This window comes from Protopterus annectens, chromosome 2.part0 (assembly GCF_019279795.1).
Source record: "Protopterus annectens isolate FY-2018-M chromosome 2.part0, PAN1.0, whole genome shotgun sequence".
NCBI lineage: Eukaryota > Metazoa > Chordata > Ceratodontiformes > Protopteridae > Protopterus > Protopterus annectens.
The window spans coordinates 1,086,178,099-1,086,203,636 of NC_056728.1; the positions used below are offsets into that span (position 1 = coordinate 1,086,178,099).

General features: G+C 40.6%; 1 protein-coding gene across 1 annotated transcript in view; it reads left to right on the forward strand.

Annotated features, from left to right (window-relative positions):
• The window catches only part of CNTLN (centlein), a 3,122,808-nt gene that overhangs the window by 511,587 nt on the left and 2,585,683 nt on the right, over positions 1-25,538 (forward strand). The window contains exon 6 of the mRNA XM_044061293.1: positions 24,889-25,022. Within this exon, the coding sequence (XP_043917228.1) occupies positions 24,889-25,022 (134 nt within the window). The remainder of the gene's footprint in view (positions 1-24,888; positions 25,023-25,538) is intronic.

Below are 25,538 nucleotides of genomic sequence, written 5' to 3' on the forward strand. Positions count from 1 at the left end.
CTGGGGACTTCCGTCAACCAAGACCTAAGAAGGCTAAGATTTCTGCTTTGGAGCTCACTCCGGCCCCAGTACTTTTGGTGCCTAGACCTTTGGCACCAAGGCCTTTGGCGCCATCAGTGATTTCGGCTCCGTCTACTGTAGCCTTTACTGTATTGGTACCGAAGGGCTCCTCGGTTCAGACTAGTACTACATCGGCACCGACTGTTCAAACCACATTGGCTCCGACATCTTATCCAGAACAGATGCCTCAGTTATTGACACCAATTTTGTCGGTTCCAGCTTCGGTACCGGCAACCACTTCGGCACCGATCTTTTTGTCAGTATAGACCGTGACCTCGGCACCAATGATTTCCTCGGTGCAGACACCCGTAGTCCAGTCTTTCTCAGCACCGTTGTTCTCAGTGTGGACTGGTGAGGTGGGCACCGAGCTTGTCTCTTCTGTGGATAGACATGTTTCTCCCTCAGCTGTGTCCGTGAGGTCCACTAGAAGCCTTTCTGAATACGACGTGTTGCGTCTTGTGTATCAAGTGCTTCTGGCCAGAGGTATCCCGCCCCCCAGGACATATCCTTCCTTGGGAGTTGATCACCCATCGCTAAAGTCCCCTTCTTATTCTCCTCCTTCATTGCCTTTGTAGCCCCTTGATATAGCACAGTCTTCCCCCTCTACGGTTCCCTTTATGGACCTCACTAAGGAACCATAGTTGCCTTTGTGGCAGGAGAGTTTTGCTACGATCCAGGATGATAGTTGTGACATGCGTAATTTGATGTTTCACAGCCATCCGGGGACTCCGAGTCGGCAGGCTGAGCCACTTAGGGGAGACGTGACCCCTGTCTTGGACACTCACCCCTCTTCAGGTTTACCAGCCTTCCAACTGATGGAGAAGGCTCTGGAGTTTGCTGGCAATACTGTGCTGTCTATCTCCCCGCCCTCCTCTGGACCGCTATGTTCACAAGTCGCACCTAGCGGACACCGGGCGCAAGAGCCTTAGGATGTATTACCACAGGAAACCCCCTTTCCGTTGTCTCCCCCAGCTTCCCCCTCTGAGGAAGTTCACCGGAAAAGTTCGTGCAAGAGGAAGCACATGGAAGTTCGTGCAAGAGGAAGCACATGGACTCCACAGAGGAGTCTCTCACTGAAGGCACAGACTTTGATGATGGGGAAGGATCCCCTCGGTCACCCTTTGAGGTATCCTTTGGTGATATCCTCGAAATCCTTAAACAGAGAGGTGACTGGTAGCCCTCTAATCCGACCTCTGAGGAGTCTGTGTTCCTGCAGGCTTTTCACGCCCAGCCCCCTACCTCCTGGGTTACTCCACCTGCAGATTAACTGGTCCAGCTCATCATGCAGCATGCGTGGAGGGCTCCTGACACCATTGAGGCTATTCCCCAGAGGCCAGATAAGATTTTGTCCCCTCCTGCTACGGATCCCCATTGGTCCAAAGGTCTTCCTGTGGATGCTCTGGTGGTGGCGGCCGCAACCAAAAAGGATCTGGCAGAAGAAGAAAGCCAGGTCCCTGAATTATATGGCACACTTTACCAGGCTTCAAAGGGATCTAATTTCCGAGCTCTCTGAAACCTTGGCTGGTGCCGTGTCTGATGAGGTCTGTGACAAAGTGGCCTCTCAGCTGGCCACCATTGAGTCAATATCTAACTCCTCCATGCAACTGATATCTCACGCATCAGAAGGAGCAGCTAGAGTGGCAGGTCTTGAGACGACAAGCCTGGTTGCGCTTGTGCAATTTTGCGGAACCCGTTAAGGCTTCCTTTCTTAACGCTCCCATTGAAGCCTCTTCGTTGTTTGGACCCAAAGTTAAAAGCACACTGGCCAGATATGAACAGAACGGTAAGACTCTTTCTGCCGTAGGTGTCCGTTATTCTTCCCCTCAACGTGCTTTCTCCCGAAACCAAAAGAGTGGGAAGATATGGTTCAAGAAGTCTCAGGTTCCTTTCTGTGACACACAGGCCGAGTTCTCCCCTAGAGGCAGAGGGGGAAACTCACAGGGACCACGCCCCTTTCGGCATCAGAGGGGGACTGCATAACCAGGGTTCCAGGGACTCTTTTCCTGGCCAATCCTACCAGCGCTCCTGAAGAGTGGCCCAACTCCTTTCCTCTGGAGGTGGTTGGGGGTCATTTCTCCTTGTACCCTTCTGCCTGGCTAACCATCACCACAGATTCTTGGGCAAAAAGGATTATAACCAGAGGTTATCCTGTCCCCTTCAATCTTTGTCCTGTCCCTTGAAAAAACCTACCCAACGTTCCACCCAGTCAACGGGAAGAAGTAGCACTAGAGATAGCAAAGCTGCTAAGAAAGAGTCATCCAAATAGTCCCTCCAGACCAGATAGGATCTGGATTCTACTCATGACTATTTTTGGTGCCAAAGAAAACCGGGGACTGGAGACCAATTTTGGATCTCAGTGTATTGAACAAGTTTGTAAGAGTACAAACATTCCGGATGGTCACAATACAGTCTATCCTCCCACTTTTGGAAAAAGACGATTGGATATGCTCGATAGATCTTCAAGATGCGTACTACCACATAAAAGTGGACAGGCCATCAAGAAGATTTCTGCGCTTTCATGCGGGGGCCAGTCACTACCAGTTCAGAGTACTGTCCTTTGGACTCTCTTCAGCCCCCAGAGTGTTCACAAAGTGCATGGCAGTCGTCACAGCTCACTTGCGACTACAAGGATTCCAGGTGTTTCCATACCTAGACGACTGGCTCATCTCCGCCCCCACCAGATATCTATTGGAAGAAGCCTTGGCATACTCTCTCCTCGCTGCACAAAGGCTAGGCATAACCATAAACTGGCAAAAATCCAATCTCACCCCATCTCAGTCCACGGAATTCATAGGGGTCATCTTGGATGCAAAGAATTGCAGAGCATCCATTCCAGAGCACAGAATTCTAAGGATAAAGCAACAACTGATCCCAATCCTTTCAAGGGAGAAATCCACTGCTCACTCTGTCCTACAGCTGTTGGGTTCCATGGCAGCCACCATCACCACTGTCCCCCTGGCCAGGTTTCATATGAGGCTTCTACAATGGCTACTGCTCACCCAATGGTATCCTTTCCAATATCCTCTTTCAGCCAAGATTCGAGTAACTCACAGGTGCAAGCAGGATTTAAATTGGATGACCCACAACCCGTCACAATGGTCTTGCCCCTTCTCCCCCTAGCAGCCCAAGGCTACAGTGACCTCGGATGCCTCCCTGATGGGGTGGGGGGAGGCTATGTCAGGGACAGACAGTCCAAGGCACTTGGTCAGAATTGGAGGCCCAACTCCATATAAATGTTCTAGAGCTGAGGGCAGTGCTTTTGGCGTTGCAAGCATTCCATCCCCTGCTGCCATGTGGGACGATTGCGATACAATCAGGCAACATGGCGGTGGTCTGGTACATCAACAAACAGGGTGGAACCAAATCTTACCCCCTTTGTTGAGGGGCCATGAGGATATGGCAATGGGTGATGGCTACCAACCGTTTTCTTCTAGCAACGCACATTCCCGGGAGTTCCAGTGTGATAGCAGCAGACGCGTTCTACAACCTCACGAGTGGTCCTTGAATCCCTTGATAGCGGCAGAGATCTTCCACCGCTGGGGTCGTCCTTGCTCATCCCCGATCAACTACAAATGCAGCAAATACTTCACCCTGATTCCCTCTCCGGGACAGTCACCCAGGGACGCTCTAGTCCACGATTGGCCCTCGGGTGTTCTTTATGCAGTCCCACTTCTCCCCCTCATTCCCCAATTTCTGAAGAAAGCCCGTCGGTTGAAGAGCAAGGTGATCCTCATAGCACCATATTGGCCTCGTCAAATTTGGTTCCCCTTCCTTTGGCCTCACCTGCTAGATCAAACATGGATTCTCCATCCAACCCCGGGGTTGGTTTCACATCCGCAGAACCTGATTCATCCCAACTTGGACAGCCTGAAGCTCACAGTTTGGCTCCTCCAATTCCCTTGATTGCCAGGCAGAATGATCTTTCTTTACCGGTACGGGACATTCTTATTGCATCTCATAGTCTTCCACTAGAATTACTTATCTAAGCAAGTGGAAAAGATTTACCTGTTGGCTGAAAGAAAAACAAGTAGATCCCTTCTCAGCACCGGTGTCGATAATACTAGAGTATCTGGCCGACCTATTTCAATCGGGTCTATCTACCTCTACCATTAGAGTTCATTTGGCTGCAATATCTGATTTCCATGAGGGTGTCCAAGATGCCTCTCTTATGTCACACAAATTATGCAAGACCTTCATAAAAGGTGTGAATCATCTGAAGCACCCTTTTAGAGAACCTATTCAACCATGGGACCTGTCATTAGTTCTACAAGCTCTGACAATGCCACCTATTGAACCAGCTTCTTCTTGCGATCTCAAATATTTGTCATGGAAAGCCTTGTTTTTGGTCGCCATTACTTCTGCCAGACGTATCTCTGAGCTTCAGGCCTTATGCATCAAGAGTCCATACTTGATTTTTCATAGAGATAGTGTCTTTGATAACTAATCCTTCATTTCTGTCAAAAGTGATCTCTGAAATGTCCATTAATCAAACCATTAAATTGCCAGTTTTCTTCCCCAATCATTCAAACAAAGGAGAGTATTGCCTACATACCCTAGATATTCACAGGCAAATTCACTTCTACTTGAACAGGACTAAGGCCTTTCGTAAATCAGACCAGTTATTTTTGGCCTATTCTGGACCTAGATTAGGATGTGCTGTTGCTAAGGTCACATTGGCTAGATGGTTGAAAGACCCTGTGACCTTCATTTATACACAATGTAATATTCCATTGCCTACTACCACTACTACTAAGTCGGTGGCAACTTCTGCTGCCCTCCATGCTAGAGCTTCTTTACATGACATCTGTGCAGCTGCAACTTGGGCTACGCCTCATACCTTCATCAATCATTACAAATTGGATTTGGCCTCCAGGGGAAGAGCATCTTTTGGTTCTATGGTGCTCAGGAATGTCCTTCCATGAGAGCCTCCCAGTAATAGAGGTAGCTGGGCACTCTGTCCCATATGTAAGGAATGAACGAGGATTAACAATATCAGATAAAGAAGTTATGTCTTACCATAACGTTCCATCCGTATTGTTGATCCTCGTTCAGTCATTACGACCCTCCCTCCTTCCCCCTCCTATGGCTTATAGTGGATCTCACCATCCTGTTCTTTTAGGTCATTTGACCAGAGGTAGCCTCTACCTTCTTTTGACTTGCAAACTCAATCTGAGGTAACAGGAAGAGGGGAATTTTGGGTAAGATTTTAGCTCTAGAGTTTGTAGCTGACGTGAGCTTGGAAGATGGCTGGTTCGGTTCCAAGGTCGGAACCGATACCCATATGTAATGACTGAACGAGGATCAACAATACAGATGAAACGTTATGGTCAGACATAACTTCTTTTTCCTGTTATGCTCAGTATCTTTATATATATTTTCTTCAATTTTTTCTTGATCTTGTCTCACACTATCCTTAATTTGTTTGTACAGATTGTTTATTTCAGTTTTTAAAGCTGTAGTTCAAACTGCTTTCCATTTATTATATTTTTGTATCTCACCTTAATCATTCTTGCGGAAATATATCATCCTGACTTTGTATGCTTAGATCTTGATGTTAAACATTTTTTTTTATTTTTCTGCATTCAGTTTCTCTTTCAAATCTTTCCACGTTCCTTCTGCAGTTTTTCCACTGAACCCATCACTCCAAGTGACTGTTTTGCTTCCATATAATGTGTTCTTAGTCTTCTGTGCATTGGCTTAGATTTCCGGCTGGTAGAATTATCTTGTAACAAATTAACCTTTATAACCCCATGATCACTGCACATGAACGGTGGTAAAACTTTACTTGAAGTAACAGTAGTTTCTTTGTGAGCACAAACAATGTCTGGTACAGTATGTTCCATTCCCTGGTAGTGTTTTGTTTTTTTCAATCTGAAGCAATTGTTCTTAAACAAACATTGTGAGTAATTTCCTTTCTAATGCTGTTGAATCAGTATTATTCCAGTCAGTTTCTGGTAAATTTAAGTCCTCAGCAACTATTATGCTTCGCTCTTGTGTTTCATCCAAGAAATGTATGAATTCCTGTAGGTCATCTGTACTTGACTTTGGTGGTCTGTACACTCCAACAATTGCTCTATGTTCCAGGGTTTTCTTTATTGTCACAGTTGCACAATGTACTGATGTCGCCATTGGATATGTAATAATCACAGGTCTCACAACTATCTTTGATCACCATCATAACACCTCCACCTGATTTTTTTGTTAAAATGTCTGTTACAATAAAAACATTTATACCCTGACAGATCTGATTTCCAGTCATTGCTCCTTAACCACGTTTCCAACAATCTTGTGGGAATGTAGCAAATTTTCCATTTAAAAAAAAAACATTATTATTAATGCTTCTGGCATTAACAACCATCAAAAATGCATCAAATGTTGCTTTCTGTGAACTGTTAAATTATTGAGCTGGCAAAAATCCTGCCTTGTGTTTTCGAATATTGTAAAATATCTGCTAGAAAAATTCTCTTCCCTGATATTGACAAGTGTGCGCTGTTATGTCTGAACATGTGTGCCTAAAATTAGGCTCATATGCTCTACAGATTTCCATTTTTTAAAATGGGATGTTTTTTCATGTAGGTATTTACCTAGAAAATGTTTTCATTCACAGTCGTATGGCTATCCTTTCTTTAAGTAATTTGTGAAAAATACATTCTAACACTATGCTATGTAAGAGGGGTGCAAGTTCCCTACTAACAGACCATCTTTGCGGATGAGATTGTTTGTATTAATATGAATAAAAGCAGATTTGTATTACATTAAGATGTAAGGCCTACCTCACATCTTCTATTTTAGCTCCAGGCAAGCATAAAACTTTGACATTCATTACCTTCGCTGCATAGGTCAGTGTCAGTTCCTCTAATGATTGAATCTCCAATTACAAGATTGACTTTTCTGACCACATCTGAAGAATTTTCTACTTCTAATTCAGTAATATCTGCTGTATTAATTGTTGCAAAGGAATGCTCTTCATCACCGTTAGTCTTATTAATCCCACTGTTTTCATTGCTTTTTACATTTGCAAGCTTACAATTATCATCCATTTGGCTTTCTACATCCACAGCTTGAGCCATGTTGTCAACATCTGTCTTTCTCATCTTTTTTTCTTACAGTAATGTTCTTCTATCCTTCCACATTCAGTTATGATTTCTTCCTTTTCATCTGCCCCTTGCCTCATTTTTTTCTACCTTCTCTTTTTTTGAAAAAGTGATAACTTTTTCTGTAGACTGAAGGGTTTTTTTTATAGAAAAAATGTTATTCCCTGCAATCTGTGTTACATAACAAAGCAGTATCCATTTTAATATGCATGTTCTTTGCTTTACGGACATTTATCAGTTTTTTTTCTTCCATGTTATCTGTTTGGAACAACTTCCTTTCTTTCTTTTTGTTTCTTTCTGTTTGCTCTGAATCCCCAGATCACTGAACACTTTTATCCAGAATTTCAAAGTTGTCAGTGGCATTATCTTGTTTTGTAGGGGTTCAGTAATCTTTACAGACAGTAAGACCCATCCTTTCCTAAATGTGCTCTCTTTGCTTTTTGCCTTTCAGTATATTAATGACTAGACTGATGAGATAAATATGTAACAACAGTTCTCCAAGCTGTGCCAATTGCACGAGTGTAATTGTCATCAGGAAGTCTTGATTTAATGCTAATAATGATAAGCAAATCATCCAACTTTTGCCATGAGGATCACAGATCAACAGTGTTATCGGGTATTAACTTTAAATATACTTAGTATTTTTTACACTCTACAAGATTTTTTATGCTTAAGCAAATGATTAAAGGCATATTCATTCAAAGAATCCATAATCAGAGTCATTCAAATGAATAAAAAATTCTCATAGTAAAGAATAGTCAGAATCAGTTACCACAGAATTCAAAGAAACTTAAATCCACTTCTGTGAGAAAAATCACACAACAATATACAACCAAGTATTAAATTAAGGTACAGTAAGGCTGTCACTCTGACAGTAAAAGTTAGTCAAACAAAAGCTGGAATTCCTCACTATTGTTTGTGGTAGCACCTCTTTTTAACAACAAAGATCAATAAATCACAAACCAAGATGGGATTATTTAGATAAGCCCTGGATCATTGTTGCAGTAGATGTGCCCTCCCTCCGTCTGCCTCTTTTTTATTGCTATTTTTATGCCCAGATGTTTTTTTTTTTATTATTACTGTTCCAATATGACAGGGTTCTAACCTCCTAGTTCTGAGGCAAGAAAGCTGTGAAGTTTTGGTGCCCTAGCTATTGATTTTTGTACTGCTGTCATCAAGCTGTTCAGTGGCTAGAGCACATTGAAAATGTCCTAAAGCTTTAGAAGCTGATCAGCCGCTCCTAGGCAAGACATCTCGTATAGCTTAGGCAACTGCAATAGTGATCCATTTGAAAATTTACTTTGTGTTAAGTTTTCTTACACAAGTGTACTTTTCTAGCATTTGAAACATGATAGAAAACAGGGAAAACATTACCAAGCATAGTGATTTGGCAATAAGAAATTCAGCATGCAACTATTCCTCTACCTCTGTACTGAACTGTATAGCTTGAGTGCAAGTTATATCTGCATGTCCAAATCTGAAGTACAGAAGTACTATGATATGTTAAACTTTAAACTGAGATATAATCCTGTACTGATAGGCAGCATGATAGTCTACATGGTTATTAGAGTGTGTCAGGCTGCCAAATTACATTATGCTTTTTTTGCCTTAAGGCGGACATATGACTTTTCTTTTCAGAGTGGAGAAATATAGTCATACCAGTTCTTTATATCCCAAAAAACTGTCCCAGTCACCACCAGTCTCCTGTAGTACCACCTTATCAACAAAAAAAATATATAATCATTACACCAGTAGCACGTCTATATAAAGCATTTGACATCCTCTTCCATTTTATATCATATAGATGCTCGTGAGTCCTGTCCTTCAACCCTCTGGTTGTCTTTCTGCCTAAAGTGGTATCTGGGTTTAATTTAAGTCAAACTATCCAACTTCACATTTTCTTTCCTTAACCTAAAAATGAGAGAGAGATGATTTGCCATACCTTTGATGTCCACAGACAATTCAGGTTCTCAGTGAGGTGCTTTCGCAGCCCCTGACACCCGCTACCTCAGAGTCATAGGCCACTGCCGTCTCCCACGTGGAGACATCTAGGCCTCTGGAAACTCAAGGTATTGGGCCTACAGAAACTCATCCCTCAGATGGGTTCAGAGCCACTGAGCAGGCATTGGCTTCTGAGGGTGTTTTCAGACCTTCACAACTTACCATTAAAACAACAGCCAAGACAAAGGTACCATTAAAGACAAAGAAACAAAAGAAACAAGTACAGCATTCTCCTGAGCAGTCCTCCATGCCTAAGAAACAGATGCTTAAAATGGCCGAAGACCTCATAACTCTAATCAGGGGTTCTCATCCCCCTCCTGAGAAAAGGCATAGGCAGGAAACAGACTATGACTCCTCTGATCAGGTTTCCATTTCCTCTAATTCCTCTTCAGACCAGGGATACTCTCCCCCCCATGAGGACTCTGATGCTGAAGAATCTATCCCTTCAGCCTCTCCTCCTGAGGATTATTCTTTTGGGGAAACTTTACATACCATGAGGGAGCATTTCCATTGGGAAAGCCAGGATTATTCAGAATCCAAGAAAAGGCTCAGGGATTTCCTCTTATTGCCTCAACACAGGTCCCTGGCTATTCCGCCTGTGCTAGATATTGTGGACGATGTGTTCTCTGAATCCAGTTTATCTCCTGACTCTTTGCCCCCTGCTCCTGCCAAGCCAGATAGCTATTATAGAGTCCCTGACTCTCACAAGTTTCTTTACAAAAACCCTTCTGCTGATCCAGAAACTATTTCCCAGGGTCCAAAGGGGATTAAGGCTTCCATTGCAAAAAATCCATTACCCTCTGATAGAGATTCCAGAGCTTTGGATAGATGGGGGAAGAAAGTATACACTTCTGCAACTTTAGCAGTAAGAGCTTTAAATTGCCAGTTTCACATGCTTAAGTACCAACAATATTTAATGGCTCAGTTAAAACAGAAAATGCTTGCAAGCTGAGAAACTCCTGATTGCAAAGAAATGCAGGATTTATTGCATGCAGTTGAACAGGTGGGAAAACATACTCTGCAATGTGGTTTTGATTCTTTAGAGGCCTCTTGTAGAGCCGTTGTTACAGGTTCTGTGATTCGAAGACATGCTTGGTTAAAAGAACAAAGTTTACCTGATCATGTTAAGGCAAAATTATTGGATGCTCCTTTACAGCATGATACTTTGTTTGGTGTTAAGGCAGAAGAGGTGTTAAAGAAAATGGAGGATAAAGCTAAATCTATGCAAACAGTCAAGGATTTCTTACAGGTACAGCCACCTCGGTTTAGCAGAAATTGGCTAACAAAGAATTGGTCCTTTCCAGTGTCAGACAGGCCACAGAGAGGCAGATACAGATGCCCAAGAGGCAGATCTCAACCCCAAGGCTCAAACAGACAATGACAGTTGGGCACCTCAACCCCAAAAGGTGGTGAGGACAAGTCTCAACCTTACAGGAAACAGTCACAATGACTTTCCCCTTCGTACGCCAAGCACGTCCCTTCTGGAAGCCCCCTTAGGGGGAAAACTAACATTTTTTTCTCAAAACTGGCAAACAATTACCCAAGACAAATTGGTCCTGAATATTGTGTCTCAAGGTTACAGATTCCACATTCATACTTTACCAAGGTTAAAAGGAATGCCAGACCTGACACAAAATCAATGAGCAGAGGCACAAAAACAAATTTCAGCCCTCATGGACATGAGAGGTATTCAAAAAGTACCACAACAGGAACAAGGACAAGGATTTTACTCAAGACTCTTCCTGGTCCCCAGAAAGGACAAGGCCTGGAGGCTCATACTAGATCTTTCAATTCTGAATATTTACCTGGATATTCCGAAATTCAAAATGTTGACATTACAGCAGCTTCTACCCATGCTGGGCAAGAAGGCTTGGCTTGTTACTCTGGACCTCAAAGAGGCATACCTGCATGTCCCCATCAGACAAAATTGCAGAAGATACCTCAGATTCAAAGCTGGTACAATGCACTACCAATTCTCTGCACTGCCCTTTGGCTTATCTATTGCGCCCAGGGTCTTCACAAAGTGCCTGGCACCAGTAATTGTATTTTGCAGACAAAAAGGAATTCAGATATATCCATACCTGGACGACTGCCTCATTCAAGCAGAGACAAAGGACATTCTTCTACAGCATCTGGCGTTTGTAAAAAGGTTGCTAATTTCTCTAGGGTACACAGTAAATGAAAAGAAGTCAAAACTAGTGCCCTCGCAACAGATTATATTCCTGGGTGCCAGCTTAAATACAACGGCCCTGATGGCTTACCTCACGCCAGACAAACAAGTTCAACTAACTCAATATTTTCAATTGCTGGCAAGAAAGTCCCATCTCCCTGCAAGAAAAATTCTGCAGGCCCTGGGATTCATGGCATCCTGTATACTACTAATACCATATGCCAGACTGCATATGAGGAAATTACAATGGTACCTGAAAAGTTTTTGGATTCAACACTCTCACGGTTTAGAAGCAGTAATACCACTTATTCCCTGCCTACAACAGGAGTTTCGATGGTGAGCACAGGCATGTCACCTAAACAAGGGTCATCCTTTTACTCAACCAACAGCCAGGCATACTCTAACAACAGATGCTTCGGATTACGCGTGGGGAGCACACATGGCAGGAAAATGCATTCAGGGCAAGTGGACCACAGACCAGATGCATCTTCACATCAATCAAAAAGAGATGTTGGCTGTTCAAAATGCCCTAACAGCTTTCAAGGACCTTCTACATCCAGGACAATTACTACTAAAGACAGACAACACCACAATAATGTGGTACATAAACAAGCAAGGGGGCACTCATTCTTATTCCCTATGCAGGCAAGCCATGACCTTGTGGAACACAGCTCTAACGTATCAAGTTCACCTGCAAGCACAATTCCTGCCAGGAAAGAAAAATACTCTGGCAGACGATCTAAGCAGAAATATCATGGACCCTCACGAATGGAAATTGAATCCACAAATCTTCAGCATGGTAACGCAAAAGTGGAGATGCCCAGACATAGATCTTTTTGCCTCCCCACTGAATTGCCAACTACAAAAATTCTGCACAAGGACTTATCACAAACAAGCATGGAAAGTGGATGCTCTTCTATTCAGCTGGAAAAACCTAAAAGTTTATGTCTTCCCGCCACTGCCTCTCCTTTCAAAGGTACTCCTAAAAGCCAGACAAGAAAAAACATGATCCTGATTGCTCCAGACTGGCCATGCCAGCACTGGTACCCTATCTTAAAGAACTTGGCTCAAGGCCCACCATGGATTTTGCCTCAAATTCCACACCTTCTGACTCAGCAAAACTATCAGATCCTGCACGGTCAGCTCAAGACACTAAACTTCGCTGCATGGCAGATACATTAGTCAAACAGGCAACACCTCTCTCTAAAGCTGTTATGGATGTCATGTTGAAGGCCAGGAGGCCTAGCACCAGGAAAGCTTACTCAGAAAAATGGAAGAGATTCTGCGCCTGGAACCAGGCTCAAAGCCTTGACCCTCTGGTTCCAAACATTCCTCAGATTTTACAATACTTAACTGAATTGCTGGACAGAGGCCTATCCTTCTCATCAATTAAGATCCACGCCTCTGCCATTTCAGCACATTACAACACGGATCCTCCTTTATTCTCTCATCCCTTGCTAAAGCAGTACCTCAGAGGGGCTAAAAACATAAGACTGCCCCGGAGAGCACCAACACCAACTTGGGACCTCAATTTCATTTTGGAAACACTAACCCTATCACCTTTTGAGCCAGCCAATACAGCCGATCTAAAATTTTTATCATGGAAAACAGCTCTGCTCCTGGCAGTAACTTCAGCACGAAGAGTCTCAGAGCTACAGGCATTAATGGCAGTGGAACCTTTTATAATTTTTCATCAGGACAGGGTATCTTTAAGGACAAACCCTACCTTTATCTATTGTGGCTCTTAACCAAACCATCCATTTGCCAACTTTTTTCCAAACCCCCAGAATAAAGGGGAGAACCTTCTGCATTCTTTGGACATACACAGGCAGCTACGCTTCTACTTGGACAAAACAAAGGCTTTCAGGAAAACTGAGCAACTGTTTGTAGCATATGCTGCAGGATCACAGGGCAAGGCTATCTCAAAGCAGACTATATCCAAAAGGATAGGACACTGTATTCGGTACTGCTACACACAGCATGGACAATCAGTCCCAAATAAGATTAGGCCACATTCCACCAGGGCAACAGCCACTTCAACAGCCTTTCTCAGAGGAGTACCTACCAAAGAAATTTTGGAGGCTGCAACTTGGAGTTCAGTGCACACCTTTACCAAGCATTACCACCTGCCTCTTTACTCTAAATCCAGAGCAGGATTTGCCACTGCAGTTCTGCAGGGCCTCATAGCCAATCCTAACTCTTTATAGACCAGCCACCCAACCTCAGCTTTGGGATTCTACCCAAGTGTAATGACTGCAGCAGTGTAACACGATGAACATAGTACAGTTTTGTACCTACCATAAATGTAGATGTTCGAGTGTTCACACTGCTGCAGTCCAGGTTACCCTCCCTCCATCCCCTCTGAACTAGCTGGACTTATCTATACCTTTCTATCCTACACAACCTTTGGGGTGTATTTGCTGGTAACTGAAGGTATGGTTTTCACTGTATATTTTTGATTAGCAATATGTATTGCCTACCTACTCGGGGGCACCTGACATCTGGGGCAAGAAAAACTGAAGAAAATGGCGTCGGATGCAACTTATATACCCCTGGCGCACTGATGTCAGGCAGGGAAGAAGCGACAGCAACCGACACCAGACCAAGACTTTGGAACTCAGGCTGACTGCTGGACCGCCTGATGGCAGGATAACCCAAGTGTAATGACTGCAGCAGTGTGAACACTCAAACATCTACATTTATGGTAGGTACAAAACTGTACTATATTAAGAGTGAGATTTTTAATTTAGCTTTGGATACAGATTTAGTTTATAGACCCTCTGCTATAGAGTTTATCAAAACTCTATAGGGTTGGGAGGGTGGCCTAATGGTTAAGACTTTTGCCTAACAAACACAAGGTGCAGGGTTTGAGTCTCACAAGGGATAATTGGCTAGGCTTAAAATGGCTCGCAAGGGCAGTTAGCTTAGTACTAATCTATGAACTTATGATACGTCATACGTGTTGCCAAATAAACCACATTTTTAGTAGTACAATTACAACATCCTGGGAATGACAAAAACCTATCAAACACCACCACTGAAGCATATAGTCCATCATTAATATACACAGATTGCACATTCCACATTTCAACATTTTTGATTTAAAAATATGTTTGGAAAGTGCCAACTTATTCTCCACATTTTACGTTATATTCTTACCTCTACTGTAAGTAACCAGTTTGGTAACACCAGGACTACCTTTCATATCTGGGGTAAAAACCAGGCTCCAGGTTTTCCCTGAGAGCCCCAACCACCTTCGAGGCATCCCTGTTAAAGGGAACAATCATTGCCCCCTTCTTTTCCCCACTGGTAAAGTTACATTATACTTGGGGGTATCAGCCTTGTATTGTGTGCTTTCCATTTTTAAAAATGATGTAAATCTAACTTTCCTACTTTCAACCACCTCACGTTTGATATTTTGTAATATCTTTAAAGGGTAACCCCGTCCAAAAACATGTTGATCAGTTTACCAATTTCTTCGAGAAATAGCCTTTCACTACTGATCAACCTGGAAAGCTGCACCATCTGCTCCTTAACTGTACCCCTCTTCTGAATCAAGGGGTGACAATGACCAAAATGAAAAAATGAGTTGGAATAAGTTTTTTTATGGAAAATAGTGGAATAAAATGACTTCTCCCTTTCATTCTTATATAACATAATATCCAAATGATCAATCTGGTCAGAGTCCTATATAAAAGTTAACTTGGGAATGAAGTAGCATTACTCAAATAAACAAAATTGCGGTAAAATCTCCACATCACCCTTCCCCAAAATTAATATGTCATCCATAAATCGAAAATAAAATAGTATTTTATCAACAAAATGGAGAAGTAAAAGCAAACTGTTTTTCCCATTCGGCTAGTACTAAGTTCTCATAAATGGGTACACACCCTCAAAAAAATTGTTGTGCAAAACAATTTCTATAAACTCAATAATAACTTTAACCTTAGTATTGCTAAGCATCATATATTCTGTGAGGGCTTTAAAAAAGAACTGGCATCCCTCTTGGTGGTGGATGACAGGAAATACATTCACAACATCTATAGCCACAAAAACAACACTGTTCTTAAAGGGGATCCTGTTCAAAATTTCCAATAAATGCCAGGAGTCCTGTAAAATTTGCCCTTTGTCAATGTATACTTGCAGTGCAAATCAGTACAGACTGCATAAAACTCAGACAAACAGGGAAGGGGCCTTTTTTAAAGGCAACAGTAACAATCTTAATTTGATTACTAGCCCTATGAAGAATGATGATGATGATAATTCTTTTTAGATCAGTTGCCAGTGAGGAGGTCAAAGAGACTGGTTGATCAGATGAAAGTTACCTTGGTGTATCGATACAACGATGACCCCCCTGCAGTACAGAATTAGAAAGACAGAGGCAGGGGGAGGATTTGAAACATGAACAGGTTGAGATATGGATTTCTGCCTCCTTTCCTGACACGAGTGAACCACAGAGTCTGGAATGAGACTTCATGATTTTTAATTTTAGTAATAACGAACTTCATTCTGGACAGTTTTCTTTATTAAAGAAAGGATTTTCCTTTGTTTCTAATTTTAAAATCAATATTGCCAAGTTGTTAATTTAATTAAGGTTGCTTACCAGGTAATTTAATTTAAAGTTGTTTTTTGATATAAGCATAAGAAAATTGATAACATGCCCTGTTCTCAAAAAAAAAAAAAAAAAAAAAAAAAACAGGTAGATTCATTCCCCCTCTGACCTACACCGTTGAGAGAATTTGTAAAGTTGAATTTTCATCTTTAGTTGAACAATCAAGGTCTAAGTTTGACAACTTAACAGCTGAAGAAAGGTATATATTAAAAGAGACAAGTTTTGTTGCAAGTATTAGGGTCTTGAAACCTAACATTAAAAAAGATGTTGAAACTAATGCTTTAGCTAAACATACAAGGACTTGTAAAAAAGCAAGTTAACAAATTGTAAGGGATCCTAGGTGAGGTCAATGGGAAGACAGACTGGAGTATAGAGAGCTATGCTGGCAGTTAACCAGGGACTAAATGATCATATTTGAATTACATCTCTACAAAAATTAAGAGCTTTTAAGTTGTAATTAATTTTCCTATGAATCAACTTGGTTTATAGTTCGTTTTCATGATTTTTTTATAAAAATATTTTAATGGAGTAGAAACATTAAATCTATTTCATAGTGTTTAGTATTGTGTATAGTTGTTTTAGATGTACTTAAATCTGCTCAAGATTTGAATACGCTTGTGTGTTTGTCATATTAATCAGGTAGCCACACTATACCTTTAAATGTGTATAAGCATATTGTTGAAAGTATTTTATAAGTGGGGCTTGTAGTATTATGAAAGAAGATTTTATAAAAAAAAAAATAATTGTGGATATGATCATTAAATTAGTTCTGAAGAAGTCTATCATGGGAAAAAGTGCTCAACTCAGTGTTTGGTTTAACTGGTATTTAATAAAACTACTTTTAATATGCTCTAATGTGTCTATTGGATTTATTTGTTTTTTAATACATTTTGGGGTGACCCGATTACAAGTTTAAAGTGGTGTTTTAGGACTTCATTGATTAATATGTTTCTTTATTGTGTCCTGTTTGTACACCACTAATCTTTGGTTCAGCTATTATCTTTTTTTCCCTCTTCTATTACTGTTGGAGCACCTCTAGCAATTAGTATAATTATTCCCCTTTTCCTTTGTCTGTGATATTCTGCTGAAATCCTTTTTTTATCAAATTCACATGCTGATTTATATCCAAGTGTGTCTCCTGCAGGATTGCTATTTGCACTCTGCATATCTTAATGTCATTTAGTGCACTTTGCTTTTTTGTCTATACTTATAAGGCAATGTACATTCCAAAATGTAATTTTTGGCAGGTTGATCTTTATACAGCTGTTTCTTGTCATGTCTATTTGAACCTATGTCACATTTTTCAAGGCATTTTGTTTAAATGAAAGCCCTCCAACATAAAACTAAATAAATTTTTAGAATACCCCATAACCTATTAACTTCGCACAAACACACAAAACTATATACATCTTCAAAAAATAAAGTTTAACCCTCCTAATAGGAAGAACTGCCTCAAATCAACAGTAGCACCCACAGGCATTACCTAACTTAAAATTAAGGTTATCCATTAAGCGCATATTTTTTCCAGTCAGAAGGCCACACTAACTCTTCTAGGCTGTGCTGTTTGCCTGTCAGACTACCTTAGTGGCTTGACACAGATCTGGGTCCCTATAACACTGTTGATCCCTCCCCAAGCAGTAATTAAAAAAGTTATATATGAGGCTTTGGTCTTTGCTTTGACTTCTTCTCGGGTGCCAATGGGTGACTCCACTATGGCCATTAGTTGTTCCTCAGACCACTTATCTCTTTCAGTCTCTGTGGTGGTGCTTTCCAGGAAATCATTAAGGGCCAGGAGGCAGCCCTCTGTTGCTGTTCAGCTTCCCTTTTTGGGTAATGGAGAGACACCCTTCCTGGTATCGGAGAACAGCCAGGTGGATGTTCATTTGTTAAGCTGCTGTGAGAAATTTCATTCCCATGGAAGGGGACCCATCCTTTGTCAGTCTTTTATGCCACCCCCCCCCCCAAAAAAAAAAACTTGGCGTTTTTATCTCCTAAAGTAGATAAGGATAATTGGCTGAGCTTTGCTAAGGGTGTATTTAGAGCCTTTCAGTTTTTTTTTTAAATACTGAATCTTCTCATAGGAAAAAAACAATACATTTTAACCCCCCTCATACTGATTCCCAATATGAAGGACAGGAATTAGGCTTGGACTTGTGTTTCTCGAGTTCCTTCTCCACAGAAATGAAAATCTGACTCTGAGAAACATTTTTATTTAGATTCCCTTCCTGAAGAGTTGGCTTTTTTTGATACTGTTGCCAGAATGAAGGAATCATTTCAGTGGGAACAAAAAGAAATGCCAAAATCTCAACAAACGATGTGATTTGTTTTTTCTCAGTCTGTAGCTGTCCCTCCTGTGTTGCCAGCCTTAGAGGATGTTTTTGGCAGCCGTTAGTTTGTCCAACAAGGGTCACCTGCTCCAAGAAAGTTTGATAAGTTGCATAAAGTGCTCCAGTCTCACAAATTTCCCTTTAACACCATGTCAGCTTCTGCCAAACTCCTTATGACGGCTTGCCCTATCAATTCTGAGAAACTGGGAAAAGCCTTTGATAGGTTTTAGGAAAAAAATATTCTCCTTCCACCTTGACCCTCAGAATAGTAAATTATCAGGCTCAGATGTCAACACTTCTGTTTGCTTCTTGTGACAGTATAAGAAAATTAATTGGTGATCTCCAAAAGCATTTCTGAATTGTATAGTATTGTGTGTGTTTCAGGTAACCAAAATGTGCATGTGACACTGCTAATGGTGTGTCTAGAGTGGTTGCCATTGGCTCTTTGATGAGAAGATTTGCCTGGCTACATTCTCAGAAGAGGATGTCAAAGCCGAGATCCTTAATGCTCCTCTGTATACACAAGTGTTATTTGGCTTTTCCCCTGTTGAGGTCCTTAACAGGTTTGATGAAAGTGGAAAGTTAATTTATGGGTTTAAGAACAGCAGCAAAACCACCACCAAACAAATTCCAGTGATCCAAGACAGCAGTAAGATGGTAAAAGACAGCCCAGATTTTTCAACCCTCCTTTACAAAATATAATAGAAATGTTTCACAACTTTATTCATTTATCCTTTGCTTACTGGGATATTCCCATGAGGCTAGTAGTCTTTTTTTCAGGAAGAACCAAAGTAGTATTTATAATGCTAGGGGAAATTTGGCCAGGGCATCAGGAAACTTCCCCTGTTCTTTGACAAGTGCCTTAGGAACTTTTAAATCTCATCCAAAGGATGTCACACACAGGAGTGCAACACATCCTTCATGCTGCACTGCAGTGTCAGCAACCAGTGTGGTATGGGAATAGAACACACTACCTTCTGCACCAAAGGTGACTGTGCCATTTGTTGCACCATTGACACAGTTCAGGTTCCTCTTTCAGGAAACAGAATAAGTATTCCCAACAAAGCATAGGGGAAGCAAAAATTCAATCACTGGCAGGGCAGATGTTTAAATAAGAAAGAAGATCTCTCTCAGAACCAGGGATAATCTAAGAAAACAGTCTAGCTATATTGCCTTCTCAGGTGTTTTCCCCCACCTACCATGGCAATCATGTAAAACTATCCCAGAGTCTAGCTCTTCACTTTCCTCTGTGGCACCATATCACTTCAGATACTTGTGTTGTGCGAATCAGTTTAAAAGGCTACAACTGGCAGAGGGATTCCCTTCCTCCATTTCAAGGTATTGCTCCATATCCACTCAGTCAGACTTTCCTGTTCCCTTCTATCTTTGATCCATTGCTGTCTTAAGGGGGTAATAGAACCTGTTCCCCCTGATAAAAAAGAGATTTTGTTCAAGAATCTGTCTGGTGCCATAGAAAGAAGAGACCTGTCCTAGGCCTTTGTTTTATAAACCTTCACATCAGAATTCAAAAATCCATTCCATCACTCAGTTTTCTAGTAAATGAAGATCTAAAAGAGGATTACCATTGTATCCAAGCCATCAACGATTTCAGACACTGTTTGTTTTACATTTTTCTGTGCCTGGTTTACATTTTCAGTTTTTGGTATTGCCCTTTGGTTTATCTACAACTGCAAAACTGTTTACAAAGTCCCAGCACTGTTTATAAAGTGCCTGACTCCTGTAATAGCCCATTGCAAGCTACAGGACATTCACATTTTCCCTTATTTAAATGATCAACTGATTTTTGCAGATTCCCTCGCAGATTACCAAGACTCTGTGGCTTGAGTAATAAATTTTTTTCTCAGTCTGGGTTTTCAGGTGACCAAAAAGGAATCTTCTCTCATTCCATCCCACAGGGTAGTGGTGCTGAGATTTCTTTTGAATACAAAACTCATGATGGCTTTTCTTCAAGAACAGTGAAACTTTACAAAAAGCAATTTCTGAAATTTTACAACTAAACTCTGGTATTTGCCATAGATATTTTAAAATTCAAGGTTTCATGGCCACTACTATTTTCATGATTCCTTTGGACAGACGTCTTTAGAGGAAGATTCAATGGTTTGTCATATCAATTTGAATTCAGCACCGGCACTCCCTCTTATTTCAAATTTCAATGCTGAGGTATGTGAAAAGGGAGTTACTCTGGTAGATGAATCAATGGTTTCTCAGCCTTGGTCTTTCCTTCTCCCTTCTAGCCCCCACTCATTCTGCAACCAGAGACGTGACAGACTTTGTTTGGGGAGCTATGTCCAAGGGAGTGAAAATACAGAGCCTCTAGAATAAGACAAAATAACACATGTCAAAGAAATGATGGCTCTAATAAATGTTCTCAAATCTTTAAGCCATCTTTGGACTCCAGGCCCTCTGCTAACATTCACAGAGAACACCACAGTAAAGTGGTACATAAACAAACAGGTGAGAACTAGATGCTACCCCCACTGCAGACTACCTATGTTAGCTTGGGCTGTAGCAACTCAGTATGTCCCTCCAGCCTACCTACATTCCATCATAACAAAATGTTGTTTACAAACTGAACAAGACCAGGACAGACCCTCACAAATAGAAATTGAACCCAGGGGTCTTCCAGGAATTGATTTATCTGTGGAGAACTCCTCATATAGATCTATTTGCCTCCCACCACAACAGTCAAAGAAATTGTGCTCCAGAACTTCTTACTCAGGCCTGGGGGACAAATTGTCTACTTTTCCACCCTTTCCTCTGATAACCAAAGTTCTCCTAAAGATAAAAAAGATCTCCCCAAAGATAATTGTGGTGACTCCCTTTTGGTCAAGGCAACAGTGGGTTTCCCTACTTTTGAAAATGTCCAATGGCAATTACCACAAGCTTTCTCCCAGAATGGACTTAATCATGACAGGGGTTGTTTGATACACCCCAATCTTCAACTTCCTTAGTTGATTGCCTGGGTGATAGAATTTGAATACATTGTAAGCACCTTTTTTCTGAGGACCTGCAGCAGGTGTTAAAGGAGGCAAAGAAACTTGCTACTACAAAATTATATATAGGTAAGTGGAAACTGTTTTCTAGTTTGTGCCAAACTAAACCAAGGCTCTTTTAATGTGCAGACTCCTGTGATTCTTCAATATTTATGTGAGTTATCGCCTGTCTTCTCTTGCTCCTCTATCAAGATTAATTTCTTAACCATATATGCTTGTCTGCCTTTAGATCCCCCTTTTTACATTACCTCAAGTAAAGCAGTTTTTTGAAAGGGTTTTCTTCATATCTGCTCACCTAGAAGAAAGGTGTTTCCTTCTTTGGATCAGGAAAGTGTGCAACACGAACGACACTAAAAAAACTTGTAATCCCAAAAGTGTCATAGTCAGCAATGCAGGCAACAGATCCAGTGGAAAAAGTATTTATTGAGGTAAAACACAAAAATAGTTGAGCGCTTTTGTTTATCCCTGGACTTCTTCAGAACTGACGACTGCTAAAAAAAACCTTGTTTAAATAGAAGCTTTTGTCTAAGTTTTCTAAGCCTGGTCTCAATTAGTTTGTTTCTAAGCCTGGTCTCAATGAGGTTTTTCTCTTCAGCCTGTTCTTAGACTAAGTGCTGCTAAATTGTAGAACAACTTTAACAGTATTGTTTTTAGACTGATGAATTTTGTATTTTCTGTGATTTATATTTGTTTAGATAGAATACAGCTGCAGGATGTGTTGACATTTTCATTGAATGATTTATTTAGAGGTTTGGATACCTGTTAAAACATTTTTTCATTTGGTGTAATGTTGGTTTCAAGTACAAGGAAAACTTCACACAATGTTTTGTGAATATATTTGTGTAAGCAGGTCCATTCATTCACCACTACCTAATTAACTTAGTTTAATTTAATTGCTTTAGCCTAATTGGAATTAGTATCATACAAAAGGTCTGTTTAAACAAGGTTTTTTTTAGCAGTTGTCAGTTCTAAAGAAGCCCAGGGATGGACGGAAGCGCTCAACTATTTTTGTGTTTTACCTAAATAAATCCTTTTTTCACTGGATCTGTTGCCTGCTTTGCTGACTATGACACTTTTGGGATTGCATCCTTCTTTGGATCTTAATTTTATTCTGGAAAAATAAACGGTTTCCTTTTGAACCTACTCATGAGTCTGATTTGATGTTCTCTTTGGAAACCAGTATTACAAATTGTTCTGGCCGAGTTCCTATTAGATTGTCGAAACTCCGTTTACACGAATATGAAATCATCGACACGTATTGTGCGAAATACGTAATCGTCGAACGTACAAAACTGCGAAATTCAAAATGTCGAAGTGTTTTGTTTGGCCTGTCTGTGGCATAGCTCCATAAGGTAAGTGTGCGATAGTTATGGACCTTAGAGTTAGGGTGCGGGTTAAGGTAAATGTATAGATAGGTAATGTGTGTAAGATTTAGTGTAGTGTTAGAAGCAGGGTTTTGTTAAATATATTTATGTGTATTATTTATTTTGTTTTGGTATATCTCCGTAGGGGAAGTGTGCGTAGTTACTGACCTTAGGGTTAGGGAGGGGTTAAGGGTAGTGCATCGTTAGTTGTGTATGTGGGGTTTAGTGTAGGGTTAGAAGTTGAGTTTTGCTGCTTTACTTTAGGGTTAGGAGTCGGGTTTGGTTAGTGTATGTATGTGGTTTATTTATTTTGTTTGAGTAGTTAGTAGGTAGTATGTAGCGGGTGGTGAGGTTGGCCGACTATGAACATTTGATATTTTAAATTTCGCGGTTTGGTGCGTTAGGTATTTTCGCAGTTCGAGTAAGACGTGTCGCTGTTTTGGTATTCGATGTAATGGATTTTCGTTATTTTAATATAGACCCGTTCTGGCCTCTGCAAGAAGAATATCTTGGTTACATGTTCGATTGCTAGGTCATCCCAATCTCATTTTTCACAAAGATAGGGTTACTTTGCGAACACATCCTAAATTCCTTTATGCATAACGTAGTTTCAGAGTTTTACCCTAAGCTAGGCTGCTCTTCTCTTTCTTTACAGAGACTAAAAATGAGAGAGAAGGAATTTTACATACTTTGGATATCTACAGGCAACTCTGATACTACACTGACAGGACGAAAACCTTCAGGATTGCTGATCACCTGTTTGTTCGCATGAAGTTATGAAAAAGGGGCAAGCAGTGTCTAATTTCTAAAAAGCAGTCCAATGTTTTTTGTTCTCACCACAATAAGCCATGTCCAGGCAAAGTTGGGGCTTACTGTTTTGTGGCATTTTGGAAAAGGGTGAACTCTAGCTTATAGCTTCTGTTTTTCCTTTTCTGAATACGGGAGGTATTGCTTGCTGTTTGTTAGTAATATGAAAATAAGCAATATTTCCATATGTACTTGATACTTCCAAAAAATCAAGTGACTTGCAAACTATTGTACGCCATCTGGTGGAACAAAAAAATGCTCATTGATATTTCCCTGTAGGCTAAACATATTGAGATAATCACTGTTATTTGTATTGCTAATTATACAATTAGGTACGTGTTTTCATGTTTTTGTAAATATCTCAAAATGGTTTGAGAGTAGAATTTCTTGCTGTCATGTGAAAGACTATGTCTGTATAACAAAAGTACTGTAACTATATATACCTAGATTGTACAGTTTCCAAGATATGACCATTTGTGAAAGTTTAGGAAAAATATTATTCCTGGGTTTGTTTTATGTTGTATTATATTATGTTAAATTATATTATATTATATTATGTTATATTATATTATATTATATTATATTATATTATATTATAACTGCACTGACTCATCACTGTAAAAAATACTTCTTACTGATAAAACTGTACATATAGCAATTTTAGCAGCTCTTATTGTTCATAAAATATTTATAGTTGTTTATCTTATGCTTTTTAAGTTGATTTTTTCAGAAACTGATGTGGAATGGGTGGTTATGTATAGGCTGCTAGAGGTGTGACATTCCACACCACATGGGTGTTAATAAGCTCGAAATATACTAGAGGCAGCAGTATGTTTTTTTGTTATTCTCACCATAACAAATCACTTCTAGGCAAAGTCAGCGGCCCACTCTGCCAGGGTTCTAGGTACTTCTGTTTCATTTTGGAAAATGGTGGACTCTAGAAATATACTAGAGGTGGAGGCAGCAATTTGGTCATCTGTACACAAATTTACCAAGACCTACAACCAAGACTCCTTGTCTAAGTCCAGAGCAGGTTTTACTAGGAAATTTTCTCCAGGGGCTCCTGGACTCTTATACACCCCCCCCCCCCCATTTTTGCTATGTTTATGCTAGGGCATGGATTTTTTTGTTAGTTTGGAATCCTATTTGACCTGGCTCTAGCCTCCTCCTTCTGAAGTTTTGACAACCTAGCCATTAAATTTACCCTGCTTCATTTGTGTAGGGCAGTGGTTAGGGCTCGTTGATGGTGCCCTACAGCATTGGCAGCTGGCCTGCTGGTGTGATCCTTGGAAAAGGCATTTCATATAGCTTAGGCTACTGCAGCAGTGATCTATTTGTGCATCTACTGCTAAGGTAAGTTTATTTTCTGGATTGAACTATAGAAAGTAGAATTTCAAATACTCAAAGGCATTTTTTGCATATGGTCATTTTGCTTGCAGACACTACAAGATGATTTTACTGAAGCTAAGAAACAGATGGAGGGGCTACATGATAAGTGCAAGAATTTGTCTGCCCAGCTTACTGCCAAAGAGGAAGATTTGCTTCAGAAAAATACTGATGTCACCAGACTCCGGCAAGTAGATAAACTAAAGATTGTTGTACTGTATTATATTTTTTGTATTGTAAAGTGATTTCCATTTTTTATTACTTTAATTAATGCAGTGAGCTTGGAGACTTACAATTCTGACTGTACTGTTTAAGCAAGAATCATACTATTTCAGAAATAATGTTTTCTTAATCAGGTAAGGTCAGAGAGTCACTTCTTACTGGAAGTAAAAAAAGTGAATTAGGAAAATGATTAGTTGCTGAAGTCAGAAGGTTAAGGGTCTTTTGTAAGTTCTGCAAGTCTACAAAGTTTTAAGACTGCCTTAAACTTTTTAATTAGATTTCAGTCTGGTAGGTCAGCAAGAATTCTCAAAGGCCTAGGTTAAAGGTTTTTAACAAGTTCAAATTTAAGCCTTATCTCATAGCATTTAGATCTTTCCTGTGTTAGTACTGTGTATGAAGGCTAAACATTTGGCATGTTGTGAAAGGTAAAGGACAGTATTTAGAAAAAATGAAAAAGCTGCTGTGTATTTATAAAATGCTT